Source organism: Lotus japonicus, chromosome 2 (genome assembly GCF_012489685.1).
Source record: "Lotus japonicus ecotype B-129 chromosome 2, LjGifu_v1.2".
In the NCBI taxonomy this organism is placed as follows: Eukaryota; Viridiplantae; Streptophyta; class Magnoliopsida; order Fabales; family Fabaceae; genus Lotus; species Lotus japonicus.
The window spans coordinates 87,460,987-87,472,620 of NC_080042.1; the positions used below are offsets into that span (position 1 = coordinate 87,460,987).

At 39.8% G+C, this 11,634-nt stretch overlaps 2 protein-coding genes across 2 annotated transcripts; both read right to left on the minus strand.

The window, feature by feature from the left end:
- Positions 1–782: 782 nt before the first annotated feature.
- LOC130740589 (pentatricopeptide repeat-containing protein At4g02750-like) lies at positions 783–4,324 on the minus strand. The gene is made up of 3 exons (XM_057593249.1): positions 1,869–4,324; positions 1,294–1,532; positions 783–1,152 (listed from the first exon to the last, which is right to left on the minus strand). Exon 1 carries the CDS (start codon positions 4,227–4,229, stop codon positions 1,926–1,928), a length of 2,304 nt encoding a protein of 767 aa, XP_057449232.1. The 5' UTR covers positions 4,230–4,324; the 3' UTR covers positions 783–1,152; positions 1,294–1,532; positions 1,869–1,925.
- Positions 4,325–5,253: 929 nt separating this feature from the next.
- On the minus strand, positions 5,254–6,051 carry LOC130740591 (uncharacterized protein At1g76070-like). Its single transcript, XM_057593250.1, has one exon. It carries the CDS (start codon positions 5,973–5,975, stop codon positions 5,460–5,462), a length of 516 nt encoding a protein of 171 aa, XP_057449233.1. The 5' UTR covers positions 5,976–6,051; the 3' UTR covers positions 5,254–5,459.
- Positions 6,052–11,634: the final 5,583 nt, after the last annotated feature.

Here is an 11,634-nt window from a genome sequence, read left to right on the forward strand (position 1 = left end):
GTAATCAATGATCACGGTTATATACTTTTTTTACGTTTTTTTTAGGGTAATGTTACTTTTGTATACATCAGTATGCACATATTGGATTGACTTATTTTCAGAAAATCATCTGTCAATGAAAAGTTATTTTTATCAAAAAAGCTAAAGGCTAGATTAAAGATACTGTTACTTGGAATGAAATCTAAGAGCCACATGATCTTACAATGACTTGGGAAAGGAAGGAAAAAGTTTGCTGAATGACTTTGGAACTAAGCCAATGGTAATATGGTATGGTATTATGGTATTGGTATGTATCTTTGGTCAAGAAAACTTTTTCAATTCATTATTTACTACATATTCTTCAACTTTATAACAAAACACATAACATGTATGGTTAGTTAGTTATTTTTTTATAATTTTCTTAAAAAAACTGTAAAAATATGAAAGGTGAGATATATTGAATGTTTAATCCTAAAAGACAACTTTGTTCCCTAGTGAGTTAGAGTTGAGGTGTAGCATCTCCCTTGTGTGTCTATCTAGCATATAACTAGAAAACTTTCACCATTATCTTTTCCAATTAGATAGACACTCAAAGACAAGATATAAAGTTGTGGAGCCCCCCCACCTCTTTCCCTAAATCATTTTGTATTCCACTTAGCTTTCTTGCTTTTATTTTGTTTGTCTCTATTTCCACTTCTGAACAAAATGAACAAGAGATGCATTTATCCAAATATGCGAAAACCAGACTGTCTCTCCGACCCAAAGGCATAAAAAATATCATTTTTTATTTACCAAATTTGTAATGATGTAATCTATGCTGATGGACCAAAAGAAAATCACAAAGTGAAACTCTTAATCAAGCCTACATAGATTTTTCAGACTACATATATATTATTAAATCAAAACCTATAATATTCGTACAGTACAAATACCACATGTACGAAAAACAAATTACAGGACAACGGGTAGAAAGCTATGCTCCTTAAGCATCTAACCCATGGTTCGATCCGGACAGTGCGTATAGATAATGATTTGTTGGGAGAGACATACTCACTTAATGTGATCTCCGAATGTCGAGGGGATTTGTCTCATGGGAGAAGTGGGCTCGTTTGATCTTCCTCCAAAATTATTGAAAGCGATATGTACAGGCGATGGAAAATTACTCTTGAACAACTGTGGAAATTAACAAGGTAAACACAGAACATTTGAGAAGTTGCATTTGATTTTCAAGACAAGTTAAATATGCAAACCATAGGCACCAATATAAGTGAAGCCCATTTTAAAGTTGTTGAGAAGAGAAATTAAGAAGGTAACCTTTGGCAGACTGTATTGGACACTTAGCAGCATGCCCTTGAAGAGGAACACATGCTACTGCCGTACTACTCCTGGGATCCAAATGACAGAGATTGTCTTTGCAATATAAAATCCATCCGTTGATGCAATTACCCCAAACAGAAGCCAATAGTAACTTCTAAGTAATGATGTCCCCAGGTCTCCTTGGTCCATTATTCTCTTGCACAGATTGAATGCAAAGCTCTGCTGAACATCTGCATCTAAATTTTCAGGGAAATCAACTTTGGTTTCGGAGTTTCTCAAAATCTGTGGCCTACTCAAATCAAACTCATTGCAGGGATTATTTGCCTGTCTTTTATCAATAATCAGTGAAGTAAAACCAGAAAGTAGTTGGTTTAGAAGAGTTGGTATATGTGTAATATCATTACATGTCATGCCACCACATAAATTTGTACCAACAAGAATATCACAGACATGAATGTGTAGGTTACATGGACAACATGAGAGTGTCAAATTATGGTCGGTCTGATGCATGTTCATGTACCTTAACATTTCACAAATATTTAACTTAGGAATTTGTCCAACAATGTATTTACCTTTTTCAGTGTAACTTGAAAGCTAAGATGGTGAGACCAGATTGTGAGTACCTCCAATCAGGAAATGTCAAAAACAGATTGCATGTTAAATACATTAAATTTGTCCCTCATGTGTGCGGATATTGCGTTCAAAATAATCTGAATAGTTTCAGGTCTCAGCCTTCCCGAATCATCTGATAGAAAACATTGTATCTGATTTTGTACTTCAATCCAGCTGCAGCCAGGTAGCTTTCCAGCTCTTTTATCTCTCATCAACACCCTTAGTCTTTCAACCTCTTCCCACCTACCAGCTTCAGCATGCATGTTTGACAAGGTAATATAATTGGAAGCGTTATGAGGTTCGAGTTCTGAAAGCCTCATAGCAGCAAATTCACCGATTTCCAGGTTTTTGTGTACACGACAAGCCCCAAGCAATGAACCCCACAATCCAGCATTTGCTTTCACATCCATCCCCCTCACTACGTTGAAGGCTTCCTCCAACCTACCCATGCGGCCAAGCAAGTCAACCAGGCAGCTGTAATGTTCAGCTAAAGGTTCAATAGCAAAATCTTCAACCATGCATTTAAACAAATCCAAGCCCTGATTGGCTAAACCAGCATGACTGCATGCTGACAACATCCCAATAAAGGTAACCTGATCAGGAACCACCTCTTCAGATAACATCTGTTTAAAGGCTTTAAATGCCTCAATTGCATATCCATTCAAAGCATAGCCTGAAATCAAGGAATTCCAAGAAATCAGATCAACACATTCAATAGCAGTGAACACTTGTTCAGCGCTTTCTACCCTTCCACATTTTGCATACATGGCAATCAGGGCATTGCTAACAAATAAATCGTTTATATAACCACTCTTCAGAATGTACTCGTGAAGTTGATTGCCTACTTGCAAAGCAGCAAGATTAGCACACGCACTTAAGGAACATGCAAAAGTTGATTGATCAGGCTTCTTTCCTTCCCGCCCCATCAAAACCAAACTCTTGAGAGCATCGAAGTATAAACTATTTTGGAGGAAACCTGTAATAAGAGAATTCCAGGAAACTATATTCCTCTCCTCCATGGCCTGAAAGATATTTTCTGCACTATCCATCTGTCCTGCCTGAGCATATCCAGAAATCATAGTATTCCATGAAACAGAATTCTTTTTGGGCATTTGTCTAAATAGATCGAGAGCTTCATCCATTCTTCCACTCTGGCAGAAGCCTGCAATCATGCTGTTCCAACAAATAGTATCACGCGTACTAAGTTGATTGAACATTTTACTAGCCTCATCTACCCTTCCAGTCTGGATTAATCCTGACATCAATGCTGTTTCTGCTGCTATGTCTTTGCAAGGCATCTGATTGTAAACTTCCCGTGCTTCATCAAGCTTACCAACTCTAATGTACCCATTAATTATAGTAGTCCATGATACACCATCTTTATGTGGCATTTTTATGAACAACTTAACAGCTTCATCAATTTGCAAGTCTTGGGCATAGGCTGCAATCATTGCATTCCAAGAAACCACATTCTTACAAGGCATACTGTCAAAGAGTCTCCTAGCCTCTGTAATCTTTCCATGTCTTGCAAACCCACACAACATCGTAACCCAAGAAACAGCATTCGGATTTGGAATCTTTTCAAACAATTGCCTAGCAGAACTCAGGTCACCACTGTTAACAAACCCGGACACCATCAAATTCCACGAAACTACATTCTTCTCGGCCATCTTCTCAAAGAAGTGCAATGCTAAACCCATTTTCCCGTTCTGCGTATACCCAGCTAACATTGAGTTGTAAGAAACCAAATCCTTTACAGGCATCAAGTTAAACACTTTCTCAGCATCACTGAACTGGCCCTTCTTTGCGTAACCAGCTATCACCGCATTCCAACACGCAGTGTCCAACTTATCCGGAACCAATTCGAGCAGCTCTCTCGCCTTCTCAAGCTTCCCTTTACGAGTATAGCAAGTTATCATGAGAGCCCACGAGAAATTGTCTCTTTCAGGCATTACATCAAACAGCTTACTGGCTTCTTCAACCATACTATTATGAAGGTATCCAGCAATCATGGTGTTCCAAGAAACAAGGTTTCTCTGGGACATTTTATCAAACAGCTGTCGGGCATCACTGATTTTACCGTTTTTAGCAAACACGGATATCATGGAATTGTATGTTACAAGGTTTTTGTGGATTGTATTTGAGAAGACTCTTACAGCTTCTTCAACTTTTCCCAGTTTGCCCAGATGAATAATTTGCTGGTTTTTGTTGAAGACATGTTTTCCTCCGATTGATCCTATTGTAAGCTTATGCTTCATTGAAGTCATTTTGATTTTATGATTCTCACCTCGTGTGTCATCCCATGAATAAGATGAGAACATGCTCCAGGGCCAGACGTGTTTCCATCTAAGTGAGTCCAGAAATGATGATGTGTCAAAAATAATTGAAAGGGGTTAACTAATCTTTAAGCTTTTATGATTTTGTATAATAGGCGAACAATGAATATCGACCCTCGTCAAAATGGGTGTTTGAATATAATCCATAATTTTTTAATAGGCAAATGTTAGTAAATTAGTCATCTTCAGTCTCAGAGTTCGAATTTTGGACCATTCACCCTCCCAAACCCTTATCAGGTGTATGGTGGACGACGGTGTTGATATGTCACAACATGTGTTTTGATGAGACCAAAATTCTTAACCTCCAATATATAAATTTTAATGTTTAATTTTAGGAATAGAGTGCATAAAGGTAACATGGTATATTCCAACATTGATTTTTTTTAAATGTACATTGAATTATATTAAAAACAATAAAAAAAATAGATTATCTAGTTTAGACCGGTTTTACTAGTTATAAGTGGTTTTATCAGTTCTTTGCTAGGTCGATTATGACTTATGAGAATGTATTAGCTCACTAAGATCTTAGTTGTCAGTCGGATCGGGCGATAGTTCATCGCTTCATGAAAAAAAAAAGACGAGTACTAGCATTTAAAATTAAGGGTTAATCCTCTACTTGGTCCCTGTGGTTGTGTGGCCATCTGAAATTAGTCCCTCCCCGAAAAATCTGAAAATCTAAGTCCTCGCGTTTGAAAAAGTGTGTGTAGCAGGTCCTCGTCGGAGGGACTAATTTCCACACACTTTCCAAACCCGAGAACTTAGATTTTTCAGATTTTCCGGGGAGGGACTAATTTCAGACGGCCACACAACCACAGGGACCAAGTAGAGGATTATCCCTAAAATTAAGTACTCTAATTTAGTTTAATATAGATGATCGATTTGATATTTGACATCCTCTCTTTATGTGCACTTTAGGCCTTTTTTTAATTTTTTTAACAAGAGCCAAAACTACAAAGAAAAGAAAAAGCTAGACTTGTCGGCATAAGTCCAACACAATCCTCTGCTAGTAACCTCCCCATTCCAAAAAATTGATCTGCTCCCTTAATGAATGAAATAATACCATCAAAATCATCAAATGGAGGTTTGGCCAAAAGCAACAAAGTACTCATATAATCTTGGTTATGATTTAATTTCAGCAACAAAGTACTCATATCATCTTGGTCATATTTTCTTCCTAGTTTGTACTATGAGAATTTGACTTAAGAATTACATTAATCACCGTTCTGCAAGTGTAACATCAAAATCATACAATGATCCCCTTCCACTAGCAAGTTTCTTCATCATGCCCAATGATGGGGCATCCATGGTGGGTGGCACTATTGGTGCTTTCTCTTCCAAGACCAAAGCTTTCCCACTTTGTTTTCGCCCCTCATCACTTCCTTTGGAAATCAACAGCAGAATATTCTTCTCGGCGCATCGAACCGGAACAGGGTCATTATCTTTCACTGGAGGCTGCTGAACCCTTTTGCAATTCTGGGCCTTCCTCTTCTTATTCTTCTTCTTGCCCTGAACTTGGCCCATGCACGAGACTCTGGGAGAGGATGGCTCTCTACTAGCACTAAAGCTTCCACCTCTATGCTTTCTTCGTGCTTCCTTGGGAATTATTGAAACGTTGTGTTTAGGTGATAGACAAGGACTTGGGTTATGAAAGGCTAATGAAGCCGCTGGTTGTTGTATCAGGATCTTGAAATTGAAGAACTTGGTTTTAATTTGAGACAGTTTCTCCATCATCTTGAGATTCTTGAGCTCAAACTGTTTGATATATTGATATTGTGAAGGATGATGATTATTTGATGATACTAGACAACAAATTGGTCACATTATATAAAGGGTAATGGGATGTAGCTGAAAGGGATATATAATATATGATACTTGACTTGGAAGGAATCAGCTAACAAGGAAAAAAACAAAAGAGGGCAATTAAATAGAGAGTATCGATGACATCGATCATAGAGGAGTGGCGTATTAGTGTGATAGAGCAAAGAGTGGAGGAAGTTTTTTTGAAACTAGTGATATGATATTGTGCCTATAATTAAAAGAATATGTTTTAGTTAGGATTTAGTTTTTCTCTTAAGATTTTGTTGTGATTATTTTTATATTAGGATAATATTACTTGTTATTAAAATTAAGATTCAATTTAATTTTTTTTTGAAATGAAGATTCAATTTAAATTTAGATGTATTTGATATACTGTTTATCACTTGATTTTAAAATAAGACTTTTTTTATACCAGTTTATCTCTATGATTTATTATTTTTTGTTATGTATTTACTCTATATAATTGCTCTATATAAAGGCTCAATAAAGTTATCAATAAAAAATGATAAAAAAGTATCAATAAAATTATCTAATTCAAATAACACTCATCTAAATTCAAATCCAAAAAACCCAACAATTACCCGCTTAAGATGCCGGCACAATATAATATATATGAAGCTTGGACTTGGCGTGGTTTCATAAGTTCTTGCATCACCATGCCAGAAATGGTTACACTTGTTTGGAGCTAACATTTTAGGCATAAATGAAGTTTTTTTTTTATAACGGCATAAATGAAGTTGATAAACTGTCTTTCGTAACATGACCTTTTCATTTTTCAAATTCCTTATTATAATCCCTTGAATGAGATAGTATCATAATCTATTCACTAGGTATATTCTTTCCTGCTTCTTTTCTTCCTTTCTTTTTGTCTTATTGGGAATTTTGTACGGCTTAGTTTAATGTAAAAATATATTTATTGAGTATATTTTAAAAAATATGAGGTTGTACCATAAAAACATGATGAACTCCTATCTTATTGTATATGAGATCAACATGATATCTCCTTTTTATACATTTAAAATATTTTAAAAAATGTATAAATATTGAAAAAACAATTGGTGAGGTTGAGAAAGAAAATAGAGGGAGATGATAGTTGGAATGTGCGCGGTGCGGCGAATGTGGTGTCTAGAAGACATATGAGGGAGATGATGAAGAAATATAGTCCAGAAGTTTGTTTTATTCTTGAAACGCATGTCCAGTTTAGTCGCCTACAAAATTATTGGGTTAAGCTCGGGTACAGCCTTGTGGGTGTTGAGGAAGCTCAAGGTCAGGCTGGTGGTATATGGGCCCTGGTGCGTAATGATGTGAAGGGTTGTGTATCTGTGATTGCCTCTCATCCGCAGGTCATCTCTCTAAGTATCTTGGCTGGGTCGCTTAAGTGGGTGTGCTCTGGTGTGTATGCTAGTCCAATCCCTATTAACAGACAATTCTTGTGGGAGCATCTTCGTACCATTGCTGTGGCTACTTCTGATCCGTGGGTCCTTCTAGGTGATTTCAATGATACTGCTATTTCTTCCGAGCAAAGGGGTGGAGTTTTTTCGCCAGCAAGAGCAAGAGCTTTCACTGATAATATTAATAGTTGTGGGCTTATGGATATTGGTGCTTCGGGACTTCATTACACTTGGTTCAGGGATAGTGTTGGGAGGCTCCCGGTGCATAAGAGGTTGGATAGAGCTTTGGCTACCTTGAATTGGCGTACTTGTTTCCCGGAGGGTGGGGTTGAGGTACTCCCTCAACTTCACTCGGATCATAGCCCGTTGCTCTTGAGGTGTGGGAAAAAATTAGAGACTCGTGGGCAGCGTCCGTTTCGGTTTGAAGCAGCTTGGACCATGCATCCTCGTTACAAGACGGTGGTCCAGGATGCGTGGGACAAGGGTTCACCGAATATCTATGCAGCTTTGCATGAGGTGAAGAAGGATTCTCTTGAGTTCAACAATAACACTTTTGGTAATATTTTTCGTCGGAAGCGGCATATTGAGAATTGTTTGGCTTCTATCCAGCAGAAGCTTGAGCATATTGATTCTGTTGCTCTTCTGTTACAACATGCGAAGTTGAGGAAAGAGCATAATGATATCTTGGCCCAGGAGGAAATGCTGTGGTTCCAGAAGTCCAGAGAGAAGTGGGTGAGATATGGGGATCGAAATACGAGTTTCTTTCATGCTCAAACTGTTATCCGTCGCAAGAGGAACCGTATTTCTAGCTTGGTCTTGGCTAATGGTGAGAGGTGTGATGATGTTGACGTCCTCCAAAGTGGTGCTATTGAGTTCTTTAAGGGCCTTTTTGCCGAAACTGTGGAGGTAGAGTCTTCGTGCTTGGCAACCCCAAATCTTCCTGTCATTCCGCAGGCTTACATCCCTGATCTTGTGTGTGAGGTAACAAAGGAGGAAGTCCTGTCAGCTTTGCAGCAGATGGGATCTTTTAAAGCCCCGGGACCAGATGGGTTTCATGCAGCTTTCTACAAGAAGTATTGGGATGTGGTTGGGGAAGATGTGTTCCTGTATGTCAAGACTGTGTTTGAGACTCAGCAGGTGGATCGTGCTCTTGGGGAAACCATGGTGGTTCTGATTCCGAAAATTGAGTGCCCGGTTTCTTATAAGGATTTTCGACCTATCAGTTTGTGTAACATCTTGTACAAGCTGATTACCAAAATTCTTGTTAATCGAATTCGACCTATTTTGAATGATATTGTTAGCCCTATGCAGAGTAGCTTTATCCCAGGCAGATGCACAAGTGATAATGCTATTGCTCTTCAGGAAATTGTCCATCACCAGCGGAGAGTTCGAAAGAAGGGAGGCAACTTAGTCTTCAAGTTAGACCTTGAGAAGGCGTATGATCGGGTGGATTGGCGGTTCTTGAGAGAGACTTTGGTAGCTTTTGGGTTTCCGACGACGGTAGTGACTTTGATTATGAGTTGTGTGTCGGCATCCCAATTGTCGATTCTGTGGAATGGAGAGCGGCTTCCCTCCTTTGCTGCTAAGAGGGGTCTCCGTCAAGGGGATCCCCTCTCTCCTTACCTGTTCGTTCTGTGCATGGAGAGGTTGAGCTCGGCTATCTCCACGGCAGTGCTTGAGGGTCGGTGGGATCCCATTTGTACGGTTCGGAATGGACCAGGTTTGTCTCACTTGTTCTTTGCCGATGATGTTCTTCTTTTTGTGAAAGCAAAAAATAATCAGGTGAGATTGTTGAAGGAGCTTCTGGATTCTTTCTGTAAGGCGTCTGGTTTAAAGGTGAGTGAGGCTAAGTCCAAGATTTTGGGGTACAATGGTCTTAGGAATCAGAAAAAAGCCAGATTGTCTCAGATTGCAGGTTTCCAATTTACTTCCGATATTGGGAGATACCTCGGTTTCCCTATTTTTCAGCGGCGAGTGACATCGGGGGATTTTGAGTATATCTTTGATAGAATCAACTCAAGGTTGGCCGATTGGAAATGTAAGTTGCTTAATAGAGCGGGTCGTATCACTCTTGCCCAATCGGTTATCTCAGCTATGCCCGCTTATTGTATGAGTCAGGTGTGGGTCCCTCAGGGAGTTTGTGATAGATTGGATTCAGTTATCAAGCAGTTTATTTGGAAGGACAGGGCTGGTCGTGGCTTGCATTTGGTGAATTGGGACCGTGTGGCTCGCCCGAAGAGATTGGGAGGTCTGGGTTTGAGAAAGGCTAGGGATCATAATGTGGCTCTCTTGGGCAAGCAAGTCTGGCAGCTGATTTCTCCTAGTGATAAGCCGTGGGTTAGAATGTTGAAAGCTAATTATTTCCCCCGTGTCCCCTTTCTAGCAGCGAATGATCAGCTAGGGTCTCCAGTTTGGAGAGCTTTCTCGAAAGCTCGTCAAGTCCTTCTCCCTGGATTTGAGTTTAAAGTTGGAAATGGGTTAACCTCGTTCTGGAATGTACCCTGGTGTACGTCATACCCTATTTGTCAAGCTGTTCCGTTTGTGGATATCCATGATGTTGAGTTGCGTATTGGTGATGTGTGGGAAAATGGAGAGTGGAGGCTAGAGCGTTTGTGGACAGTAATTCCGGAAGCTATAACTGATTGTATAAAGGGTACGCCTGTGAGGATCAATCCAAATGTTGTCGATGGTGTCAGATGGAAGGGTCACATTACAGGTATCTACTCCACTGCGTCTGGGTATGAGTGGATTTTGCAGCAGCGCATTGCAGAGGAGCCGGGTCCTGCTAATGTCGTCACGTCGTGGACTTGGCTTTGGAGGTTACGAGTCCCTTCTAAGTGCACTGTGTTATTTTGGTTGGCCTATCAAGAAGCTCTTCCTACAAATGAGTGTCGATATAGGAGAGGTATGCATACTAGTGGTGAGTGTGTGGTTTGTCATGGGCATGTGGAAACCGTGTTGCATTGTCTTCGGGATTGCATGCAGGCTAGAAGAATTTGGCAGAGAATGGGTTTTAATGTTGCTGGTGCACCCTTCATGGTGTTGGATCTCCGAGAGTGGTTGAGAGAGTTGCTGCAGGATTCGAATCCGTTGGCAGTGGCGACGATTTGGTGGTTGTGGCGGGCTCGAAACCTCTGGTGTATTGAGGGGAGGGCCATGACTGATCAGATGTTGAAATGGAATATTGCAGCTATGGCTGATGATATCTCCCGCTTCTTTGCGACTGCAGTGGACATGACTCCTGCTCCTCCGAGGGTGGTGAAATGGACGGTGGAGTTGGCCGATTGTGTGGTCCTGAATGTAGATGGCAGTGTTCGGGGTGATCCGTTGCGAGGAGGTTTCGGGGGTTGCTTTCGAACATCACATGGCCAGTGGATGAGTGGTTTTTATGGTTTTTTAAATGATACTTGCATTTTGCACTTGGAATTGCTTGGTATCTTCCACGGGCTTTCCACTGCATGGGAGCGTGGGCATAGACTGGTGGAGTGTCAGTCGGATTCTTTGGATGCAGTGTCGTTGGTTACTTCTTCGGTGTCTTCGTATCATCTCTATGCGGCGTTGATATGGGACATTAAAGATCTTCTGAACAGGGACTGGGTTGTGAAGATTCGGCATATCTTGAGAGAAGGTAACGCGTGCGCGGACCTATTGGCAAAGCATGGGGCGGGTCAGAGTGCGGCCCTTGTGTGGCTAGAACAACCGTTGGAGGGGTTGGGTGTTCTGTTGATGGCTGATGCTTGGGGTGTCTCGTTTTTGAGACCTTAGTCTTTTTTCTTCTTTATGCAATGTACCAAAAAAAAAAAGAAAGAAAATAGAATTGTCATTCTATCTTATTGACTTTAAATCCAGCCTTCCATCACGATAAGTTTTACACTTGGTAGGATTGAGTGTAGAAGATAAAATTATATTTTTAGTTGAGACCAAACTAAAAGATAGAACTTTCTTATTATATCATGTGCGATCAAGAAATATCAGTTAAAATAAGATATGATTATCACTTACAAAGTAGCATATAATTATTTTATCATATTATGCATTCTTATCATAACCATTAAACAAATGTTTTTCCCGTAAGAAAGTGTTTTTGGCCACTAAACATACTCTAAGTATTCTTAGTTATTTTGGAATGTGTGGTGAAAGAAAGAAAAAAAAAACTCCATAGTTAAGTTTTTTTTTTTTGA

Bases quoted from the DNA above. Each gene is read 5' to 3' on its own strand.
- LOC130740589 (XM_057593249.1), bottom strand. From the start codon at position 4,229: ATGTTCTCATCTTATTCATGGGATGACACACGAGGTGAGAATCATAAA.
- LOC130740591 (XM_057593250.1), bottom strand. From the start codon at position 5,975: ATGATGGAGAAACTGTCTCAAATTAAAACCAAGTTCTTCAATTTCAAG.